Source organism: Equus quagga, chromosome 11 (assembly GCF_021613505.1).
Source record: "Equus quagga isolate Etosha38 chromosome 11, UCLA_HA_Equagga_1.0, whole genome shotgun sequence".
NCBI classification, from domain to species: Eukaryota; Metazoa; Chordata; class Mammalia; order Perissodactyla; family Equidae; genus Equus; species Equus quagga.
In genome coordinates, this window is record NC_060277.1 from 116,351,953 (window position 1) to 116,375,383 (window position 23,431).

Consider the following 23,431-nt stretch of genomic DNA (forward strand, 5'->3'; position numbering starts at 1 on the left):
TCCTCCATCCTCCTCTCCTCCTCTGACAGTGGTCTGTGGTCCTCCATTCTCCTCTCCTCCTCTGACAGTGGTCTGTGGTCCTCCATCCTTCTCTCTTCCTCCTCTGAGGGTGGTCGGTGGTCCTAAATCCTCCTCTCCTCCTCTGACAGTGGTCTGTGGTCTTCTATCCTCCTCTCCTCCTCTGACAGTGGTCTGTGGTCCTCCATTCTCCTCTCCTCCTCTGACAGTGGTCTGTGGTCCTCCATCCTCCTCTCTTCCTCTGACAGTGGACGGTGGTCCTCCATTCTCCTCTCCTCCTCTGACAGTGGTCTGTGGTCCTCCATCCTCCTCTCCTCCTCGGACAGTGGTCTGTGGTCTTCTATCCTCCTCTGACAGCGGTCAGTGGTCCTCCATCCTCCTCTCCTCCTCTGACAGTGGTCTGTGGTCCTCCATCCTCCTCTCCTCCTCTGACAGTGGTCAGTGGTCCTCCATCCTCCTCTCCTCCTCTGACAGTGGTCGGTGGTCCTCCATCCTCCTCTCTCCTTCTCCTTCTGACAGTGGTTGATGGCAACTGCGCTGACAGCCATCACCAGCTTTATTTAGGTGACTCCTGCGTCTGTGGTTCTCACTGTTCTAAACTGACCTCCACGCTTTCCAACACTTCCATTGGACTTCCTGCTTCTCCACCATGCTTTTTCTTTCCTTCCCTTCGGTGAACAAACAGAAAGCTACAGGAGAGTCGGCAGACAGGACGGTCCCTTCAGCATTTTCTCCTTTCTTCTTCAAAGCCCAGCCAAAAATGGAAACCAAGTTCTCCACATGGGACCTGCAAACTGGGGAAATCTCAAGACACTGCGAAGACAGCCCAAAATGGAAACCAAGTTCTCCACGTGGGACCCATGCACGGGGGAATCTTAAGATACTGTGAAGACAGGCAGATCCCAACCTCCCACCAGTCACAAACTCAAATTGGTTTACTGTTGTCATCAGAGAGAAATACACGATCCTTGTAAAATATTTCAGAAAAATCAATGTTCAGCAGAAAAAAAGATTACCATATCCCTTCACCCAAAGGCCATAAAAAGCACAGTTTTCAACATGGCAGGTGTAGCTGTCTTTGGTGGAAACTGTCTTCGTTTAGGAAAATGTTGGATGGATATTTGAGTGTGAAAACAGCCCCCAAAGCAGGGTCTGGGAGAGATCATGAGAGGGGACAGATGAATGTTCTGTGTAAGAAAATGGAGAAATCTGAGGAGTTTTAGTCTAAGGGAAAAAAGAGCAAGAGAAGAGATGAAAGAGACCAAAGCAGCAGGACAGGAAACCGCAGCCCTGCTGGCGTTTGTTTTTGAGAGCAGTGCTGTTAACAGGCCACCTCACAGCCACAGACTCTCCCAGACTCCCACATAGACCAAGCCCTCGTGAGAGGCTCCTGGTCCCCAAGGAAAAGGCTGAGTCAACACGAGATGAAGAGAAGGTTCGTATGTGAACTGATCCAGCACTCGCAGAAACCGTGAGCCCGAAGTGGCCTGGAGAAAGTCAACAGCACCCCCAGGAATGCACGGAAGACCTGCACCCCAGGCCTGGAGGAGCCCAAGGGAACACTGAACACAGATAAATGTTCTTAAGTGTGTTTTAAAGTGATTAAAAAGAAAATCGATAGCTGAGGACACACCACACATGCGATCATGCGCTCCTTCTCCACCCGTTACATCACTCGTCATGTGATTAAATTCCTTAGAAACATCACAGCAATTCCCTCTCAGATCTACCCACTCACTTCCCCACCACCCTGCTGCTGCCTGCGACCTTGTTTCTAAAGTGTCACCACAGTAAATAACACTGAAGCTTCTTTGTACATAAATCTTTTCTGGAATTTCAGAGATACCTACAAGTGAAATTTACGAGTCCAGGGCATAAGCATTTTTAAAGTTCTTGATACAAAATGCACGATTATGCTGTCAACACTAGCAAGTCACACTTTCCAAACACTGAGTATCTCCATTTTCAGAAAACTTTGTTAATTTGGCTTTTAAACTTAGTATCTCCTTAATTTGTTTCTTTGATTTCAATGATCTAACAGTTTTTAAAGTCTGTCATTTGCACACCCACCTTTGTGAAGTCTCCACGCCCTCATTTGTCTACCACCCATTCTTCTTGGTTTTCTTATCAACTCGCATGAATTATTTCTACTTAAGGCTATTAATTTTTTAAGTGTTGTATTTGTCAACATCTTCCCAGTTTATCTTCATTTTTGTTTATATGGTTCTCTTCTGGGCAATTTTGCATTTTATGTAATCCTATTCATCATTAATTAACTCATTAAGTGCTGTGGCAATTAAACAGAACTACCTGTCAACCTTAACTTTTAAGTCTGATCATCACATATTAATTGAATAATGATTTTCAAGAACCACAGTAGAAAGTAACATCATTTAATTATTCAACATACACACATACATTTTAAACAGAAAAAAGTGTTACTTACAGAATCCAAAAAGCAAAGGTAAGACCCCGAGCTCTGCGCTATTGCTTGATTTTTAGAATATCCGACTGTTTAAAAAAGAAAAAGAAAAGCTCTTCTGTAATTCCATTTCAAGGATATTCTCTTCCATAAAGCTTGGTGTGACATATACTATACGGAAGCCGGGAACACCTTGCACTTCCAAGTAAAAACCAGGTTTGCTCTGGAAGAAATGCAAAGAGTAAATGGGAAGCACAGCCCAGTCAATGACTGAGCATGCGCACAGGGACGGGAGACCAGGGCCCCCAGCGCCAGTGCACCCGCGAGACGTCCCACTGGAGGGAACAGACGCGCACATGTTATTGAGTACAGTGCCAACCAAGCCTTGGGGAACAGTTCCTAAAAACAAAAACAAAACTAAAATGTCCCAAAGGGCAGGTGTGAGTAGACACCAGCAGGCACTTTCTGTGAAGTCTCTACTGATAAAGTCAGAAGGATCACCTGGAGGGAGGGCTGCCAGGCCCACACATGGTCAGTTCGTACGAGTTCACTGATGTGGATACTCTGTGGGCAGCTTCTGAACACACGTTTCAGTGGCAGTCACTGTCGCTGCTGCTGCATCTGGACATGCGAGTCCTGCAACCCAGCAAGTCCACTGCCAGGCGGGACCCAACCGAGCACGGCAACGCGCCCACCAGGACGTGACTGTCTAAGAACCCCAAAGTGGAATGACAGCTGATAAGATCCCACGACGAGGATGGACAAGCCTGGGACACATACACAGGTGGGGGGCACTCACACAACCGTGGAGCAAAGGGAGCTGGGCACAGGCAGAAGCCATGTGCAACGCGGACACCTCCGGAGGCCAAGGCGCAAGTCCATCTGTGCTGTGAGGAAGCAAGAGAGCGGCAGCCCTGGGGACGGCAGTGACTGGAAGGGGCACACGGGGCTTCTGAGGGTCAGTGACACTGGCCCTTCAGCAGGATGCTGGCTACATGGCGTGCCGTTGGTGAAAGTTAACTGAACTGTACAGCTACGACATGGGTACTTTTCTGTGTGTACATATTTTAATAAATGTTTTTAAAAATCCCTGCCTTCAAAGAGATTATAACTGAGTTGGAAAAAGAATTAAATATCAACCTGCGTCAAATGCCAAATAAACAGTGCTGGGAAAGTGCCAGGAGGCTCGTTAAGAGGGAGGTCACGAAAGCACAAGGTGGAGCGGGGACCGCGGCTGCTGGGGTTTGAGTAAAGGGGGGCAGTGTCCCCAGTGACGCGAGCCACGCGCTGATGAGCAACGGGGCACCGGGCTGTCCCGGCAGGAAAGTCTCTGAAGAGGGACTGGCAGGCAGAAATAATGCAAAGCAAGCTCAGTCGGCATGCTGAGGGCAGGGCGGACAAGAGGATGCATTTAGCCCAAGAAGAGAGCCTGAGGGGACTTCCTCTAGAAGAGGTTGCCGACACCTGAATCGTGTCACCAGACACCTACAGCTTTGGTGCCACCGAGAAAAGTCACCCAAAGCAAACGGATGTGTGCAGTTCAAACAACGCATCCCCCCGGAAGTCATGCTCTGCGACCTGAAGACGTGTCACCCTGGGGCCCAAGCACATCTGCATCAGGCCCCCGTGCCCCCGTTGGTCTCTGCTGTGAGCAGAGTGCCCTCCCAGCGGGAAGGAACGCTGGCCTCTCCCGCTCCTCAGGCACTGTCTGAGCAGACTGGGCCCCACCACCAGCCCCACTGCCAGCCTCCCACAGCAGCGACAAGCCGGCTTCGTCAGGCCATCAGAGACTGACCAGAGAGTTGCGCTCCTGCAGGGCTGTTTCCACACAAGGCAGCAGCCTAATTTCCAGCGTTAATCCTAGAGCCTGGCCAACCCAAACCAGAGAGCAGACGCCCAGACCTTGGGGAACCACAGGTTGAGCAAGTGCAGAGAAGGGATGCAGCAAGGGGAGGCAGAGCCCGGCCCTGACCTCTGGGCACGGATGAGCAGCCCTCCGCGGAGCAGCCGCAGCTAAATCTCCATCACCACTGCAAAGCAAGGCAGCCCCAAGACACCTCCCAGCAATGGGAACCAAAGAGCTGCCTGCAGGAAGCGACACACAGAGACTTCCCACCATCACATTTAAATCAGCAGGAGGTGTGTTTAAAAGTTGCTTATGAGAGTGGGTTTTTGAGGGCAAAAATGGAACCCAAGAATTTGGGTAATGAAGGAAAACGCATCTCCCTAAGGAAGCTGGAAGTTTTTCACAATGAATCTTGTGTTTGGCAAAGACAAGGAATTTGCTTTAATATCACTGCCTTGAAGAAAGTTAAATGTTTGTGCCAGAGCCTGATGTTTGGGAAGGCTTGGCCCTTTGTGAGGGGAGCCGGTTGTCATGGTCACAGTAGGAAAAACTCATGCTCGGTGCGATATTAACATTCCTCACTCTGGGAGAGAAGAGGCTGCGATTGTGTTTTATTTTGATTTTAGCCAGTGACCACATCATTAAGAAATGTTTTGCTCTATTATGATACGAAATAATAATAAATGAATCTTAATCCAATTTAAATAACCCAGTGCTCCTGAAAATAGACACTTTGGATCTATGTTATCCAACAGCCAATATAACTTTTCCTATTCAAGAAAATATTGTTACAGGAAAATATGTCCTTTCAGATATAGTCAAATTAACTCCCTTTCATTAATGTGTAATACAGGAGTCCCATGAATTAACGTCACTCAACTTCAATGAGACAGCAGGACGACTTCATTTCTTCACAATATTACAAGTAATTTTTTTGTTATTGATCAAATACATATAAGTGTGATACAGCTTAAGTTATATCTAATCTATAAAAACCATTTTGTGAAAGACAAAACTTGTTCTTAAAATGGAGATTAGACAAGCAATCAGAACAGTCATCAAAATGCCTTAAATTTACTTTCATTCAACTATGGAAGACGCAAACACCTTAATTAAAGAATATTTTTAAAGGGTGCTCATATAAGTTTCAAAACCCACAATTTGTTTACATGCATCTCAGAATCAACTTAAAATGGATGTTCTACAATAAGTGATCCATAAAACATTTTCTCTGTCAAACAAACTAAAGGTAATGAAAGCAAGAAATAACTTGGGGAAAACATCAGCGTCCCCGGATGCATGAGACGCGATGACGATGGAGCAGCTGCTGAGGTTTCTGCACGCCAGCCTGTCCCACAGGCTCGTACACACGAGCTCATCTCACCCTCTCAGCACTCGGAGACAAGCATCTTCTATTACAGCCTGTCACAAAGAAGGAAACTGAGGCACAAGGCATGGTGGAGTGGAGCCAACCTGCAGCCCAGCTCCAGGGCCCTCACTCTTGAGTGCTCTGCTCCGCCCCTCCAATCCCACTTCATCCCTCTGAGCCTCGGACGCTGCACCGGGAAAGCAGATCCGCGTGCTGCTCTCAACCCCAAGAGACCCCCCCTCCGGCGAGGAGGTTACTGTGGTGACGTCATAGGAGACAGTCTTTCAGTAGGAACCTTCTAAAACAGCAGGAAAAAAAGCTCTCTTCTAAAAAACCTTTCTTTTTTTTAAAGGACCAAGTTTCAAAAATTATCTTGAATTTAAAATTTTTTCACAACTATTTTGTATGCGTTTCTGCCTTCCTAAGTAGAGTACACTGGATGCCATTTGTTAGGAAAGTGACGCAGGGTGGGGAGCACTTTCCTAGAGAGAACTTCCTGTTTCACTCTTTGAAACCCCACTATTCCTTAATTCACTTCCCCCGACACCCCTCCACTGGCCCAGAAGCCCCGCTACTGGCAGGAAACTGCAAAGGCTGGGCACCCGCTCGGTGGCACTGAGTTGGGAGGGCACGTTTAAACCACACCCATGGAGCCGCGCACTGTCTCCACTGGGAACCAGTGTTCAGAAAGGTTGGCCTGTTTGAGGGTGGGCCCCCGGGAGCTCAAGAAAGATGACCCAGGGTTCAGATCCCAGCTGTGCTGTGGACGAGCGAGTCCTCCAGGTGGCAGCCCCGCCCCGGGCCTCAGACGAGAACCAGGGGAGCTCGTGTGAGGGGCACACGCCTCAAGAACCACAGCAGGACCTCCGTGAAGGCGCCACCATCCAGGCACCCGAGGAGCCACCTGACCACCCAAAACTGACCAATCAAAAGACACCCAAATGCGTCAATCCCACCCCACAGCCCCACTGGCCACCCTCTGCCCTGAGAGGCTGGGAGCGGCTGCCAAGAGCCTGCGCTCCTGCAAGTCATGTGCCACCTCTGAGGATGGCGGCTCTGAGGAGGGCCTCGAAGCAGAGCTAACACTCACGTGGGGGTGGGCCAGAGGGACCCCACCTTCAGCCTGTCTGCCCCCAAAGTATGCTGGGAGCTAGAGGATTCCCTTAGGACCAGCTTGCCATGGAGGGCTGGAGCTGTGCATCCTGAGGATACGTTAAGCCATGTTCTCAGCCTGGATGTGCCTCAGCATCTCTCAGGAAGCTTCCGCAACCCCACTGCCGAGGGTGCACCCCAGGCCGACGGCACGAGAGCATCTCAGGGAGGGACTTGGGCATGAGGAACCCTAAAGCTCCCCAGGTGATTCTAACAGGCTGAGGACCACGACTTAAAGAAAGACACGGCTCCCAGAACCCATGGGACCTGCCCACAGCTCCAGACTTGTCACCTGCCCTACCCACCTCCAATCCCAGCAGTCTGTGCAGGCAGACTGTTCCCAAGTCTTACAGGAAAACTTTAAAGTCAAACTAAAGGAAGCCCGATATATTACAATTAAAGCTAAGAATGCAAGCTAATCATTCAACACAAAAACAGAGGATGAGGATGAATGAAAACACCACCACATCTGGACCCAGCATCATAAAATTTCAAAGCTCAAAACACTTTCAGAAATGACTAGTTATTAGTGCTGACGAGTTGACTCCACTCCCAGTGCCCCGTGGACAGCAGCGCGGAACCTGCCCATCTCTCTGCGCAATCCTTCACCTCCTGGTGCTCTATCAGACGTGCTCTCCTGCTATTCACAGGGCTTTCGTGGCTGACTTTTTCCCAACTGGGTGGTCCTCCTTCCTAGTCTGCCCAGTCTGGAAGCTCTGCTGAATCCCGTCCACCATGGGTGAGCCTGCTGGTATGTGAAGCAGTGGTGGTACAGCTTTCAGCATCACAGCCACATGCAGCCGCCACGGCGTGACAACCTACAACCGGATGGTGTGGTTCCCTGACCGGGAAATGAACCCAGGCTGTGGCAGTGAGAGCACAGGATCTTAACCACTGGATCACCTGGGCTGGTTTCAGAAAAGATACCTTTAAAATCACAGGAGTCAGACTGACATAAGCTTTATTATTAGAATTAGGGGACACCAGAAGATAAGGAGGCAATCCCTTCCAAATTCTAAGAAAAATTATTTTGTACCTAGAATTCTACACCTAGCCAAACTGTCGATTGAGCATAAGCACAAAATGAAAATATTTTCACACATGTAAAAACTCTAAATAGTTTACTATTCACATACCAGACATGGAAAAATTACTTGAAGAAGTACTCCAGCAAAATGAAAAATGAACGTATAAAAAGAAAATTAAGGGGCCAGCCCAGTGGCACAGCAGTTAAGTGCACAAGTTCCACTTCTGCAGCTCGGGGTTCACCGGTTCAGATCCCAGGTGTGGACATGGTGCTGCTTGGCAAGCCATGCTGTAGTAGGCACCCCACATATAAAGTAGGAGAAGGTGGACACACATATTAGCTCAGGGCCAGTCATCCTCAGCAACAAGGGGAGGACTGGCAGCAGATGTTAGCTCAGGGCTAATCTTCCTCAAAAAAAAAAAAAAAAAGAAAATTAAATAAAAGAAAAAGAGGAGAAAAAAAACAAACAACGGCACGTGGGTAGAAAGTAGGAGAGAATAAGCAGACTCTTTAAGGTTCTATGGATCCCGGTGCTTGGGAACCCCAACGTGCAGCAGCAGAGGATTTCAGCTCCTGCCCTGAGCATAAGCCACTGCGTGGTCTACAGTGAGTAACAGCCACTTACTTATAACACTAACGCAGGTCTTTACCAGGTTTAAACTCTTGGAATCCATTTATTAGTAAAGCACATAAAACAACAAGAGTTACAGAACAGAAGGCGAAGATTATAAACTCTGACAATACAAATATATCGTAACAAACAAAAACTCTGAGGGAAGAACAAAGAGAAAGTGTGAAGTACTTTCAGTGGGCCAAACGTTTCCTCTTTCATCGCAAGTCCTGACCGACACTCGCGAGTTAAATAAACCAAGGAAGAACTAAAAGACACTGGCTGCTTCTAGGGCGGGGGCTTTTCCATTTCATCGGAGACCTTTCCGCATGCCTGAATTTCTTTTCACCACATGCTGATATTCAAAAAGAATTTGTGATTACTCAAAGCAGACATTTATTCAGGAAAATGAGTAAACGGTTTTTCTGTCATCTAAATACAGTCTGTAAGGCTAGTTTTACAGGAGGTTGAGACAAGGGAGCTGAACCGCTCAACACAATTGCTGCTTTCACGATGTGATGTCAGGAGGTCTGAGGCCTTCTGCTCACCCTAAGCTGGACACACACACACACAGAGCTCCAGACCGATTTTCCATACTGTTGTTGTTAGTGCCGTTGAGTGACCCTGACTGTGGACAGCAGGGCAGGACCCTCTCTGGTCTTTCCGCACCATCCTCTCACCTCCTGGCGCTCTATCAGACAACACTCCGCTGCTATTCACAGGGGTTTCATAGCCAATTCTTTTGGAAGTAGGTGGCCAAGTCCTTCTTCCTAGTCTGTCTAGTCTTGAAGCTCCGCTGAAATCTGTCATATGTATATAGATGCAAAAATCCTAAAGAAAACTGAATGACTCCATTGTACAAAAATACTGCCATTGCCACTGCTGGTTTGTTCTCACACTGCAAGAATGGCTCATGTTAAGGGAAACACTCACGTAATTTACTACATAAAAATGTTACATAAAAAAACAGTCACCTTAACGGATACCTAATGGACATTTAATAAAATTCTATACCGATACCTCATTTTCTGAAGGCTTATTACTAAGTGATGAATTGTACATCAACTTGACAAAGGTACCTCTCAGAAAGCAAGAGTAAACATCATCCTTAACACGGAAACACTAGAATCACGCCACTGAGTCAGGACACTAAGATGCTGCACTAATGTTATGCTATATGGCTCTTCCAGACTTCCTACCTTGACAAAAAATGTGAAAAATAAAGTATAAATCAGAAAAAAGAAACAAAAGGATAGTATTTATTCCAGGTTAGACTGCCTAAATGGGAAATCCAAGACAACGTGGAACCTATTAGAGCTGGATAGGACAGTGAGCCAGTAACCCTGCTGGTCCACCCACTCACTGAAGTCCAACACTAGAAATGCCACAGACGCAAAAGACAATCCTCGTGGCTCTGAGCGCCCAACTTAAAAACTGCAGGACTCTGTATGGGAGACAGGAGGCTGCACCCTGTGTGGGAGGAAACCCAAACACCACAGCCCAGGGGCCAAGCCAGGAGGAACTTCTGGATTGTTCTTGCCTCCTCCAGCACTGCTGAGGAGAGCTGACTGCCCAGCCCTCCCTCCGTCACTGTGAAGCGATGAACAGCAGGTTCAGGGGCTCCTGCATGGGAACAGGGAGCAGCTCTTCCCACAGCACAGAAGACCAGCTAGCTCAGGCCTTCTCTTCTCCTCGTCCACACTGAAGAGGGAAAGGAATTGCATGGAACAAAGGAAGATGGAAGGACAGATGGAAGGGAAGAAGGAAAGTAAGAGAGAGGGAAGGAGGACAAAAGCAGCATGGAAGGGTTATGTGAGGGGCAAGCTCGCCTGTATGAGGGGGTGCTGCAGGGGACTAAGGCAGGCGGTAAAGCTCGTGACAAGGAGGTTTCTCCGTCACAGGACCCACCAGCCTACACTGAGATGTGCCAGATGAGGACAAGGAAAAGGTGAAAGAACTCACCACTGGCAGAGCATCACTACAGTCGTGCGCCGCAGAACAACGTCATGGTCAACAACAGACCGCACGTACAATGGTGGGCCCACAAGAACAGTGCCACACAGCCCAGGGTTGGAGAGGCTACACCATCAAGGTTTGTGTCAACAGCTCTGTGACATTCACACAAAGACAAAATCGCCTGACAATGCATTTCTCAGAGCGTCCCATTGTTAAGTGATGTGTGACTGTGGAAGAAATGTTTTTACAAATCCTTTAGGCAGAAGAAAAACGATGGCAGATGGAAACCTGGATCTAATCAAAGAAATAAAGAACACTGGAAATAGTAACTATATGGGTAAACGTGTGATTTTCTTTCTTATTATTTAAACCTCTTTAAAAGATCGTTGACTGTTTATAAACTAAGTTAACACCAATTACTGTGGAGTTTACAATACGTGTAGCACTCCAGTGCATGACCCCAACAGCCTGGAGAGCAGGAGGGGAGAAATGGTCGTACCCTGTTGTAAGGCTCTTATGCCATACGTGAAGTTACATAAGAACATTTGAAGGATTGAATCTGATAAATTGAAGATATACACTATAAACCCCAAATAAAATAGCAAAACGAAGAATTAAGCTAACAAGTCAACCATGGAGACAACACAGAATCGTAAAAAATTTTGAGTGGAGTTCTGCTTCTGGCGTGACAACAGCATGGAGAGCCCCACAGCCTGCTCCCCAGCAAAACAGGTGAAAATTATTTTAAAAAAAACAAACCACCAACCATTTACAGTCTCTGGAAATGGCCCTATGGGCATACAGCAAATAAAGAAATATTTCCTCAAGAAAATCTAGGAGGCCAGCCCCATGGCCAAGTGGTTAAATTCACATGCTCTACTCTGGTGGCCCAGGATTTGTCAGTTCAGATCCTGGGCGCAGACCTAGCACCACTCATCAAGCCACACTGAGGTGGCATCCCACATATAAAGAAGAGGAAGATGGGCACGGATGTTAGCTCAGGGCTAATCTTCCTCAGCAAAAAGAGGAGGATTGTGGCAGATGTTAGCTCAGGGCTAATCTTCCTCAAAAAAAAAAAAAAAGCATGACCCAGACACCAGGTAAAGAGAAGACACAGAAACGTCCTGTGAGAGCGTCAGATGTCAGATTTAACAAGGACTTCAAAGTAGCCATTACAAATAGGTTCAAAGAACTAAAGGAAACCATGACTACAGAAGTGAAGAAAGACAGGATGCCAATGTCATATCAAGTAGAGAATACCAATATAAAGACAAATTACTGGGGCCAGTTCTGTGGCTGAGTGGTTAAGTTCACGCACTCTGCTGCGGCGGCCCAGGGTTTGGATCCTGGGCACGGACATGGCACCGCTCGTCAGACCACGTTGAGGTGGCATCCCACATCGCACAACTGGAAGGACCTGCAACCAAGATATACAACTGTGTACGGGGAGGTTGGGAAGATAAAGCAGAAAAAAAAAAAAAAGATTGGCAACAGTTGTTAGCCCAGGTGCCAATCTGCAGGGAAAAAAAAAAACAAAAAAGACAAATTACTTAAAAAACGGACATTTTAGAGCTGAAAAGTCTAATACCTGAAATAAGAAACTCCCCAGAGGAGCTCAACGGCCCACAGTCATGCGTCGCTCAGTGACAGGGATACATCTAAGACATGTTGTTAGGCAACTTCGTCATTGTGCAAACACCACAGAGTATGTTCACACAAACCTACTACACACCTGGGCTGTGTGGTCCAGATGGTGTGGGGCCACTGTCCTGTATGCGTCATTGCTGAGCGAGTGCCGTTATGCAGCCGAGGCTGCATTTAAATCGGCAGAAGAATCAGCAACCTTGAAGACAGAGTGATAAAAATAACACAATGTGAAGGACAGAGAGAAAAGAGAATGAGCAAAAACAGAGCCTTGGAGAAATGTGGAACACCACTGAGGATACCAGTATATGTGTAACCGGAACACCAAGAAGAGAGGAGAGGGAAACAGGGCAGAAAAAACATTCCAAGAAATAACAGCTGAAAACTTTCCAAATGTAGTGAAAAAGTTTATCTACACATCCAGGAAACTCAACGAACTCCAAGCAGAATAAACATAAAAAATTCACAACTAGACATAGCCAAGCAAAAATGATGAAAGCCAAAGACAAGCAAAGTCTTCAAAGTGACAAGAAGAAAAGGAAACCGCAATAAGATGAACAGCTGACTTCTCCACACAAACAATGAAGGCAGAAGGTGGGGAGCACAGCCAGAGGAAAACTGTTCACCAAGAACCCTCCATCCAGAAAAGCTGTCTTTCAAAAATGAAGGAGAAATTAAGACACTCCCAGATAAACAAAAACTGGGAGAACTTGCTACTAGCAGATCCACCTTATAAGAGACACTAAAGTAGGTTGTTTAGATTAAAAAGATTGACCCCAAGTGACTCCAGGGAGTATTTCAAATCCATAAAAATAATTAAAAAAACAAAGAGCACCAGTAAAGGTAATTATTACAAAAGACAATATAAATGCTTATTTCTTCTCCTTTCTTCTGTTAACTGATTCAAAAAGCAACTGTATAAAACAGTATGCAAGCAAAGTATTGTTAGGCCTACAACATACAGAAGTTCTATATCTGGCAAAACCATCTTTCAAAAATGAAGGAGAAATTAAGGCATTCCCAGATAAACAAAAGCAGATGGTCCTTCACTAACAGGCCTGCCCACAAGAAGTGGTGACAGGAGTCCTGCAGGTGTGACAGGAGCACACCAGACAGCAACTTGAAGCCATAGAGAAAGCAGAAAACACTGATAAAGGTAAACATAAAAGCAGTGTTACTTTAATTTTAGTTTGTATTTTTTTCTATATGATCTCAAAGACAAATACATCAAACAGTGATTATAACTCCACGTTAGTAGGCACACACTACAGACGTAATTTGTGACAACATGAAGTGGGAGGTACAGAGCTGGACAGCAGCAGAGCCTCACACACTATTGAAGCTAAGCTGGTGTTAATTCTAACTAGACTGTTATAAATCTAAGGTGCTAATTTAATCTCCACAGTATCCACTGAGAAAATACACAGAATAGGAAATGAGAACGGACTCAAAATGGCACACTAGGAGCAACCAATTAAACACAAAAGAAAGTACCAATGGCGGACTGAGGAACAAAAGAGATAAAAGAAATACAGAGAACAAATACGAAATGGCAAAAATCCTTCCTTGTTAGTAACTACTTTAAACATGGATTACTTGCTCCAATTAAAAGGCAAAGACTGGCAGAATGGACTAAAAGAACACACGATCCATTTCAATACCATCCACAAGAGGTCTACCCAAGACCCAAAGGTACAAAGAAGCTGAAAGTGAAAGGATGGACAAGATATTCCATTCAGCTAGTAACCAAACGAGTGATGGGGTGGTTATACATCAGGTTTGTATTAGGCAGAATAAACTCTAAGTTAAAAATTGTTACAAGAAACAAGGACGTTATATAATGTCAAAAAGGCCAATCAAGAAGATATAACAATCATAAAACTATACACATCTAACAAGAAATAAGTGAAGCAAAAATGGACAGAATTGAAGGGAGAAGTAGACAGTTCTACCCTAACAGCTGAAGACTTCAACACCCCTCCTTAATAATGCACAGAACACCGAGACAGAAGACCAGTAAGGTGACAGAGGACGCGAGCAGCACTGCAAACCAACCAGAGCCAGCAGACAGACACAGGGCACGCCACCCGACAGCAGCAGCGCACACTCTTCCTAAGTGCACACGGGATGCTCTCCAGGACAGCCCATTTGTCAGACCACAAAACACACCTCAAAAATGTTAAAATCAGGTAAAGTATCTCCTCCGACCACAATGGAATGAAACCAGAATTCAATAACAGAAGGAAAACTGGAAAATTCACAAATAAGTGAAAATTAAACAACCAATGAGTCAAAGAAGAAATCATAAGGGAAATTAGAATATTCTTACAGATAAATGAAAATGAAAACACAACATATCAAAACTTATGGGATGCAGCAAGAGCAGTGCTCAGAGGGAAATTTACAGTTATACATGCCTACATAGAACAGATCTCAAGTCCACAACCCAACTTTACACCTTAAGGAGCCAGAAAAAGGAGAGCAGACTAAAACACACAGCTACCAGAAGGAAGGAAACAATAAAGATCCGAGCAGAGATAAATGAAACAGAGTGTAAAAAAACAACAGAGAGAATCAAAACAAAAGCTGGTTCTTCGAAATGATCAACAAAATTGACAAACCTTTAACTAGACTAAGAAAAAAGAGAAGGCTCAAATTGCCAAAATAAAAAATGAAAGTGGGTACATCACTACCAACCTTAACAGAAGCTTAAAAGGATTATAAGAAAATATTATGAACAAGTGTATGCCAACAAATTAGATAACTTAGATGAAATGGACGAATTTCTAGAAACACACAAACTACCAAAACTGACTCAAGAAGAAATAACGAATCTGAACAAATAAAGAGACTGAATCAGGAATCAAAACGTCCCAACAAAGAAAAGACCAGAGGGCTTCCCCCATGAGCTCCACCAAACACTTAGAGAAGTAACACCAATGCCTCCCAAACTCTTCCAAAAAACTCAAGAAGAGGAAACACTCAACTCACTCTACGAGGCCAGCATTACTCTGATACCATAGCCAGACAAGGACACCACAGAAAGAAAACTACACGCCAATAGCCCTTATGAATACGTGCGCAGAAATCCTCAATAAAATACTAGCAAACTGATCCAGGAGCATTTTAGAAAGATTATACACCATGACCAAGTGCGATTTATCCCAGTAATGCAAGGGCGTTTCAACATACGAAATCAATCAACATAATACACCATCTTAATATATTTGAAGGGAAAAAAAACGACATGATAATCTCAACTGATGCAGAAGAAAGACTGGACAGAATCCAACACCCTTTCACGATAAAGAAAAACACACCCAACAAACTAGGAATAGAAGGGAACTCCCTCGGCTCACAGCCAGCACCACGCTCGGCAGGGGCACACTGAAAGCTCCCGGGGTCAGAACAAGGCCGGGGGCCTCCTTCCCACCTCTGCTCCATGCTGTCCTGGGAGTTCCAGCAGGGCAGTCAGGCAAGAAAAGCAAGAACGCATCCGAACGAGAAAGGAAAAAGGAAAACTGTCTCTAGTCGCAGATTACGTGATCTTAAATACAAAAAACTTACCAAAAAACTACGAGAGCTAACAAGCAAGTTCAACAAAGTTGTAGGATACAAGATCAAGCTCCCAGAAAAATCAGCTGTTTTTCTATACACTAGCAATGAACAATCTGAAAAGGAAATTAAGGACACAATTCCATTCACAATACTATAAAAAAGAAGAAAACACTTAGGAGTTAATTTAACCAAAGAGGCAAAACACTTGTAAACTGAAAAGTATAAAACATTGATGAAAGAAATTAAAGAAGATCTAATTCAATGGAAAGACATTCTGTGTTCATGGACTGGAAGATTTAATATTGTTAAAGGAATAGACTCCCCAAAGAGATCTACAAATTCAAAGCAATCTCTATCAAAATTCCAACGGTTTTTCTGCAGAAATGGAAAAAATGATCCTAAAATTCATATGAAATTGCAAAGGATCCCAAATTGCCAAAACAATATTGAAAAAGAAAAACAAAGTTGGAAGACTCATGCTTCCCAATTTCAAAACTTACCACAAAGCTACAGTGATCAAAGCACTGTGGTACTGGCATGAGAATAGAGTCCAGAAATGAACCCGTACATTTATGGTCAGTTGATTTTCAACAAGGATACCAGGACTTTCAGTGGAGAAAGAACAGTCTCTTAAACAAATGGTACTGGGACAACTGAATACCCACATACAACAGAATGAGTTTGGACTCTTACATCACACCATACACAAAAAATAACTTAAAGTGGATCAAAGATCTAAATATAAGAACACAAACTATAAAACTCTTGGAAGAAAACACAGGAGTAAGTCTTCATGACCTTGATTTGGCAATGGTTTCTTAGATATGACACCAAAAGCACATGCAACAAAAGAAAAAATAAATTGGATTTCATCAAAATTACAATTTTTATGCATCAAAGAATACTCTCGAGAGTGAAAAAACCCACAGAATGGGAGAAGATATTTGCAAATCATATATCTGATCAGAACCTAGTATCCAGAATACATAAAGAACTCTTACAACTCAAAAACAAAAAGACAACCTAATTTAAAAATGGTCAAAAGTCTTGAATAGTCATTTCTCCAAAGACGATGTACAAATGGCCAATAAACCACGAAAAGAGGCTCAATACCATTAGTCAGTAGTGAAATGCAAATCCAAACTGGAGTGAAATGGTGAGACACCATGTCATACTCACTAGGATGGCTATAAAAAAAAAAAGATAAGAATTGTTGGTGAGGATGTGAAGAAATTGGAACCTCATGCACTGGGAATGTAAAATGGCGCAGCTGCTGTGGAAAAGTCTGGCAGTTCACTCTCCATAGTGAAACAGAGTTACAATATGACCTAGAATTTGACTCCAAGGTATATACCCAAAGAAACTGAAAACCAGTGTTCAAACAAACATTTGTACACAAATGTTCATACTAGCACCATTCACAACAGCCAAAAGGTGGAACAACCCGAATGTCCATCAACTGATGAATGGATAAACAAAATATGGTATATCTACACAAACGGTCTCTCTCTCACAAAAAAGAATGAAGTACTGATATATGCTACACCACGAACTTTAAATGCTAAATGAAAGAAGCTACTCACAAAAGAGCACATAGTATATGATTCCATTTATACGAAATGTTCACAACAGGCAAATCTACAGACAGAAAGAGAATTAGTGGTCGTGTAGGGCTGGGGGGAACAGGGTATGGAGGGGGATATCTAAGATACAAGGTTCCTTTTTGAGGTGAAAAAATGTTCCGAAATTGACTGTGGTGGTTGCACACATCTGTGAATATACTAAAAACCTGACTGTATACTTTGATGGGGGAATTGTATGGTATGTGAATTATATCTCAATAAAGCTGTTATAAAAAAATAACGATTAATCCAAAAGAAGGCAGAAAAGGAGGAAAATGGAATAAAGAACAGATGTGACTAATATAAAACTAATTGCAAGAAGACAGACTCAAATCCACCATATCAATAATCACATTAAATACGACTAGTGTAAACATCATAATTAAAAGGCAGAGACTGTCAGATTGGATAAAACTGCGAGATCCATACGCTGTCTACAAGAATCCACGAGGGAGAGGGTACCCTTTAAATATAAAGACACAAATTGGTTAAAAGTGAAAAAGATATACTACGCTAGCACTAGTCAAAATAAAGCCAGAGCAGTTATAGCAAACAAACTCGATTTCAGAGCAGAGAATATTACCAGAGATCAAGAGGTTTATTTCATAATGATGAAGGGGTCAATTCTTCACAATCCTAAATATTAACAATTTCAAAATACATGAAGCCAAAATGGATAGAACTGCAGCAAGGAATGACCAAATCTACAATTAGAGTCAGAGATTTCACTATCTCTCTCAATAACTGATAGAGCAAGTCGACCCAAACAGTTCAAGTCTGCTGTATCCTCGCTGATACAAGAATGCCCCCAACTCAGCCTGACTCACATTTACAGAAAACTCCACCCAACACCAGCAGATACACAACCTTCCTGAGTGCACATGGAACATCTGCCAAAATAGGCCATGTCCCGAGCCACAAATCTTACCAAATTTAAAAGACTGAAGCCAAACAAAGTATGTTCTCTTATTACAGAGGAATTAAGTTAGAAATTAACAACAGAAAAATATCTGGAAAATCCCTCAAATGTTTGGAAACTAAATAACTCATAAACTAAAAACTCATAAACTAAAAAACTTTAAATAACTCATAAGTCCAACAAGAAACCAAAAAGAAAATCAGAAGGTATTTTGACACTCAATGAAAATGGACACAACATATGAGAATTTTCAGGATGTTGCTAAAGTGACAGAGGGAAATCTGTATCACTAAATGCCTATATTAGAAAAGAAAAAAAGCCTCAAACCAATGACCTCAGTTTCCACCTTAAGAATTATGAAAAGAACAAATTAAACCCAAAGTAAGCAGAAGAAAGAAAATAATAAAGATCAGAGTGCAAACAGAAAACAGACAAAATAGAAAAAAGAAAAACTATAGAAAAATCAATGAAACCAAAAGCTGGTTCTTTAAGAAGATTTTGAAAAATTGAACAAGAACAAATCTAATGGTACAGGAAAAAATTTTAAGAAGTAGAAGTGACCAATAATGATCAATCACACCAGAAATAAAAACACCCAACAGCTTTTAGTCAGGCTGAGTAAGGAAAGAATGAGTAGTGGCCTTACATAAATCCCTATCAAAGAATAAGAAATTCAGGTCTGCTGGGTTCCTAATGAGTGGTGAATGTTAAGTACCCAGGATTTGAACAACATAAACTATTTCAGTATACAAGTTGATAAGAAACGATTCATTACACTTGAATAATAAACTAAACATGGTCACTGACCTCCTCGGGGGGACGGAGAATCATGCCCTCCAATGACCACGAGGATACCGGAATCTTCTAACTTCACTTTCCATTTTTCAATGATAGTCATAGACTTGTCCTGAAAGCACAAGGACTCGGCAGGTCAGGAAACTTCCCTCAGAACAAAGGTGACTTACACCAGGGCTAAATCATCAACAGGAAGTTCATAAATACCTTACTGGCATCATTAAAGACCGAGAGTTCCATGGAGCCTTCGAAGTCCTGTTGCAGCACAGACCTCAAGCACTCGTCCAACCAGGCCTCAGCGTTGTGGACTGGGAGGATGACAGACTGGAATCACAAGAGGTGGATTAACAAGAAGTGTGAAAGCCAACCCCCTTCCACTGCTCTAGTTTACCTCCCCGTTACCACTCGGCACTGTGCTCACTTCCAGAGGGCAAGGCCCAATCTACAAAATCTCCCAGAACAGGGCTTCCAGGGAAAGAATATGCCCCAACAAAGAAAAGGTGTCTATGCCTTCTCCCCAAACTCTTCACATTCTTCTGCTCCGTGAGAGTTATTATGTCTGAGATTTCTTCCCTGAACTATTAATCTTTTGGATGCTTTTGAAAAGGAAACAAAAATCTGAAAGGCAACAAAAATTTTCCCAATTCAAGACAAATGCCTATGTTTTCCCATCAATGATCAGAAACATCATCACTTTGGTTGAAACAAGCATCTGTATCTTCCAGCCCAATCATGAAAATCACCGATTGGTCCTTTTCTTGGCGGTGATAGAGAAACTGCAACAAAGAAACCCTTTCAAGTCCCCCCACACAAGCTTTAACAAAGCATGAGGGGGGGTGCTGAGAAACTGGGAGGTGACCTCGGTCCATCCCTCTCCTCCTTTGCTCTCTTAGCATAGGACAGCACGCAGCTCTGTCCTTTCTCATGGAGCCCAGATAAAGCAAACTTTTCCAAAGTGTATGGAGTAAGCCCAGTGAAACCTGAGGGCCAATAAAACAACTGATTACAGGAATTGTCCTCATTTTGTACATTACCCCACTAAGCAACACAGAACACCCAAAGACAGAAATTACCGTCTGTCCTGACCCTGACCTGATACCTCATGAAGAGGAGCGGACAAATTCCTAAGCGAGAAACAGAAACGCAGATGGTCCAGGTGAGTGTACCCATGCATGTGTGCGTGCACACACAAACGCGCGTACAGGTATGTGCACTACACATCCATACAGAATGGAGAGAGGGTTCTAAAAATACTAAATCTGACTATGGTTATGAAAAACTCATCGATACAAACTTTGAAAACATAATTCAGTCAAGTTCTTTACTCTGAGGACCTGATTCAACAATGACATCCCTTCCTAAATTTACTTACCCACAAAAGTAACTCCCTCCATTACTTACATATTTACTTTGGAATTACTTTTGAAAGGGAAAGAATTCTTTACTGTTCTCAAAATCTACAATACAAAATACACGGGAATTTCTGTCAAAGGTGGGCCTTGACGAATCTCTGTCCACACTCCTCGGCTGGTGCTTCAACCTTGCTTTGGATGGAGACCGTCACAGGCAAGACCATGAGAAGTGGCGTGGGACACAGAGGCCCCAAAGGGAGGGGAGGAGGATGGATGAGGGAAGGGGAGGAGCGCTGAGGAGGGGAAGAGGGAGTCAGGAAGGGGAGGAGGATGAGGAGATGAGGGGAGGATCAGAGGATGGAAGAGAGAAGGATGAGGGGAGGAGGATGGAGGGAGGAATGGGGAGGAGTGGGGAGGAGTGGAGAGGGGAGGAGAGGGGAGGAGCGCTGAGGAGGAAGAGGGGGAGTCAGGAAGGGGAGGAGGAGGGGAAGGCAGAGGCGGCCCGCGGCCCCGGCACCTACCACGTGGGCCGCAGCGGGCTGCCCCCCGGCCTCCATGGCCGCGCTCTCCTCGGCCGCCCGCCCCGCCCACGCCGGGCTAAGGCGCGTGCGCGGGCGGCTCTTTGGGAGGTGGGCCGAGGCGGGGCCGCCTCCGATTGGCGCAGAGAGACGTCGATCCGGCGGCGGCCCGCGGGCAGTGGAGAGGCGCGGCCTAGAAGGGCCGAGCGCCGGGAGAGCAGCTCCCGCGGTCGGCGCCTCGGTCCCGCGTGCCCTCTGTCGGCTCCTTGACCCCGGAAGTCCTCCCGCCTCTGGCGACTGCGTTGGTCAGCTTTGAACTCCTCGGTGAGGTCCGATGTTGTAGAAACACCTGGTTGTGGGCAAGGTGGGTTTGTGAGAACGGCGCCGCGCTGTGCCCAACCCGGTGCCCTTGCTGTTGTGTGGTTAAAGGAAGCCGGTGATTTCCTTTGAACTATGTTTGACCTGCGCGGAGGACAAGGAGAAGCCTGGGGGCGGGAGACCAGGACACCTGAGACGTCCCCAGCGTCCGCAGTGTCCCCAATGTCCCCAGCTTCCCCAATGTCTCTAACGTCCCCAGCATCCTCAGCGTCCCCAGCGTCTGCAATGTCCCCAATGTCAGCAACGTCCCCAGCGTCCCAAACATCCCCAGCATCTTCAGTGTCCCTCACATCCCCAATGTCCCTCATGTCCCCAGCCTCCCCCGCATCCCCAACAAGGAATGGTGCAGGCACAGGAGCCTAGGTGCACCCACTGGCATCCACTTTCATTTCTGCCTCTCTAAGCAGGAGGAAGGCGGCCGGGGCTTTGGGGCCACAGTGCTTACGGCTTAAAACACCCTCCCTCCAAGGAAAACTGCGGCCTGTGTGTGACTTCCTCCTGCGTGAAGACCCCTGATACCCCTAAGCCATCTCTTACCTTGCACCAGTGTGCCGCCTGCATCCTGGCAGCTGTGTGACCCCAAGTAAGGTGTGCTCCTCTTGGTGGAATAGGGCTGCGGGGTGGCACCCAGTGACTCGTGTAAGCTGGGTAAACTAGTGCTAGCACACGTGCGAGCTCAACAAATGTGACCTGCTGTGATTAGCACTGTGGTGCTGGCACACACAGAGTGTCCCCACTTGGAGTTTGTCCCAACTGATCTAAACTGACGAGCAAGTTTACAGCCATCACTGCCAGGAGAAATGCTTTACTGCCCAAAACTAAGATGAAATGCAAATCATTCTACAGACTTAACAATTACAGCAAAGCCAAGCTTCTGTTTAAGATCTTTTAAGCATCATTTCAAATGTAGTTTTTCCTTAAATTGCATTAATATTGGTAAAGCCTATTGTACAAGTGCAAACTCTTAAGTTGGGTGAGTGCAAATGCAACGTTATTTACAGTGGGACAAAGGCCATCTGAGAATTTGTTTCCAAGGACCTAAAGTTCTCCAGGGTTTGGTGTATTAGTTTCACTTTAAAGGACTGGGTACAAAGTTGCCTTGTTGCTCCCAGAACATGCTGTCTGCTTTTCAGCTGGAGCCGCCCAGTAATCAGTGGGAGGAAGAGATAAGGCTCCCAGGTGCTGTTGGGCACCACAGCACATGATATCAGAACTGGGTTTGGCTGCTCCTGTCCTGCTTCCTGTACATCTGCTGCCAGAAACTTGCTCTTCACTGCCTTCCCCCTAGTATAATTTTGTTGGAATCTGCTTTTTCCAAACATTCAGAGTGCCAAGAGGCACTTCGGAAATGCACGGTTGTGGCTGGCCAGGGCCTGAGATGATTCCCTTCATTGTGGGACAATTCTCAACAGAGACCAGGCCTTGGGGACTGACATTCCCCCCCCCCCACTCCCCGGAGAGGGACCCAGGGGGTCATGAGGTAGAATGAAAAGATGAATGGCCACAGGGCACCTGAAGGGGAAGTGATGTAAAACTCTGGCAGCTTTTGGCCCGCCCAATGAGACTTTATTTTTAATCGTTGTTTATGCAAACTGTTTGGTGAATCCTGGTTGTATTCAGAAGACTCAGTGCCCACTGCCAGGGTCTCCAAATTTTAAAACTCCCCGACAGCCCTCTCACCATGTTGGTGTAGGAGGCAAATATGTGGCGTAGGTCTGGGCTCGGGGACACTGGGCCCAGCCTCAGAAAGAGTGCGTCAGTGAAGGGCGAGTTCAAGCTTCAGCAACAACAACCGGACGTTCCCTGATAGCCCACGCTGTAGGACCTCTCAGCAAGCATCCTTTCCAAGTTTCCTGATGGGACAAATCCCAGCAGAGCTCTAGCTCAACCTCCTCCAGCAGTGGATGCTGCTGGGAGGTCGGGGGTCACCCAACACCATGGAGAACAGCACGCTCGCACTGGAGCAGACTGGCTGCCCATGGTGGCCAGAGCACCCCAATAGTAAATCCGTTCACGAGGAAGTATCCAGCTATCTTAGTGTGGGACATGGGCTGGTGTCCTCTCACTCTCTTGTTTTTTTAAAGGCTAGTCGAGACTCACCGTGTTGACTTAAGAAGCCGGAGCTGGACTTCCTACCAGCCACAGGAAGTAATGAGATTCCCATCACAGGAAGCATTCAATTAACAGCTGGGCAAACATTTGGTGTGAATTTGATGGACTCACTCAAGTATCACGTAGAATGTTT

At 45.4% G+C, this 23,431-nt stretch overlaps 1 protein-coding gene across 3 annotated transcripts in view; it reads right to left on the reverse strand.

Moving 5' to 3' along the window:
* The window catches only part of B3GNTL1 (UDP-GlcNAc:betaGal beta-1,3-N-acetylglucosaminyltransferase like 1), a 134,357-nt gene extending 113,496 nt beyond the window's left edge, over positions 1-20,861 (reverse strand). For 2 of the 3 annotated variants that reach the window (XM_046676430.1, XM_046676429.1), the window contains exons 1-3: positions 20,812-20,861; positions 19,146-19,262; positions 18,951-19,050 (exon numbers count right to left, since the gene is read on the reverse strand). In XM_046676430.1, the coding sequence (XP_046532386.1) occupies positions 18,951-19,050; positions 19,146-19,262; positions 20,812-20,847 (253 nt within the window). In that variant the 5' untranslated portion in view covers positions 20,848-20,861. Of the gene's footprint in view, positions 1-2,464; positions 2,530-18,950; positions 19,051-19,145; positions 19,263-20,811 lie in introns of all 3 variants that reach the window. The other variant, XM_046676431.1, reaches the window with a different exon arrangement.
* Positions 20,862-23,431: the final 2,570 nt, after the last annotated feature.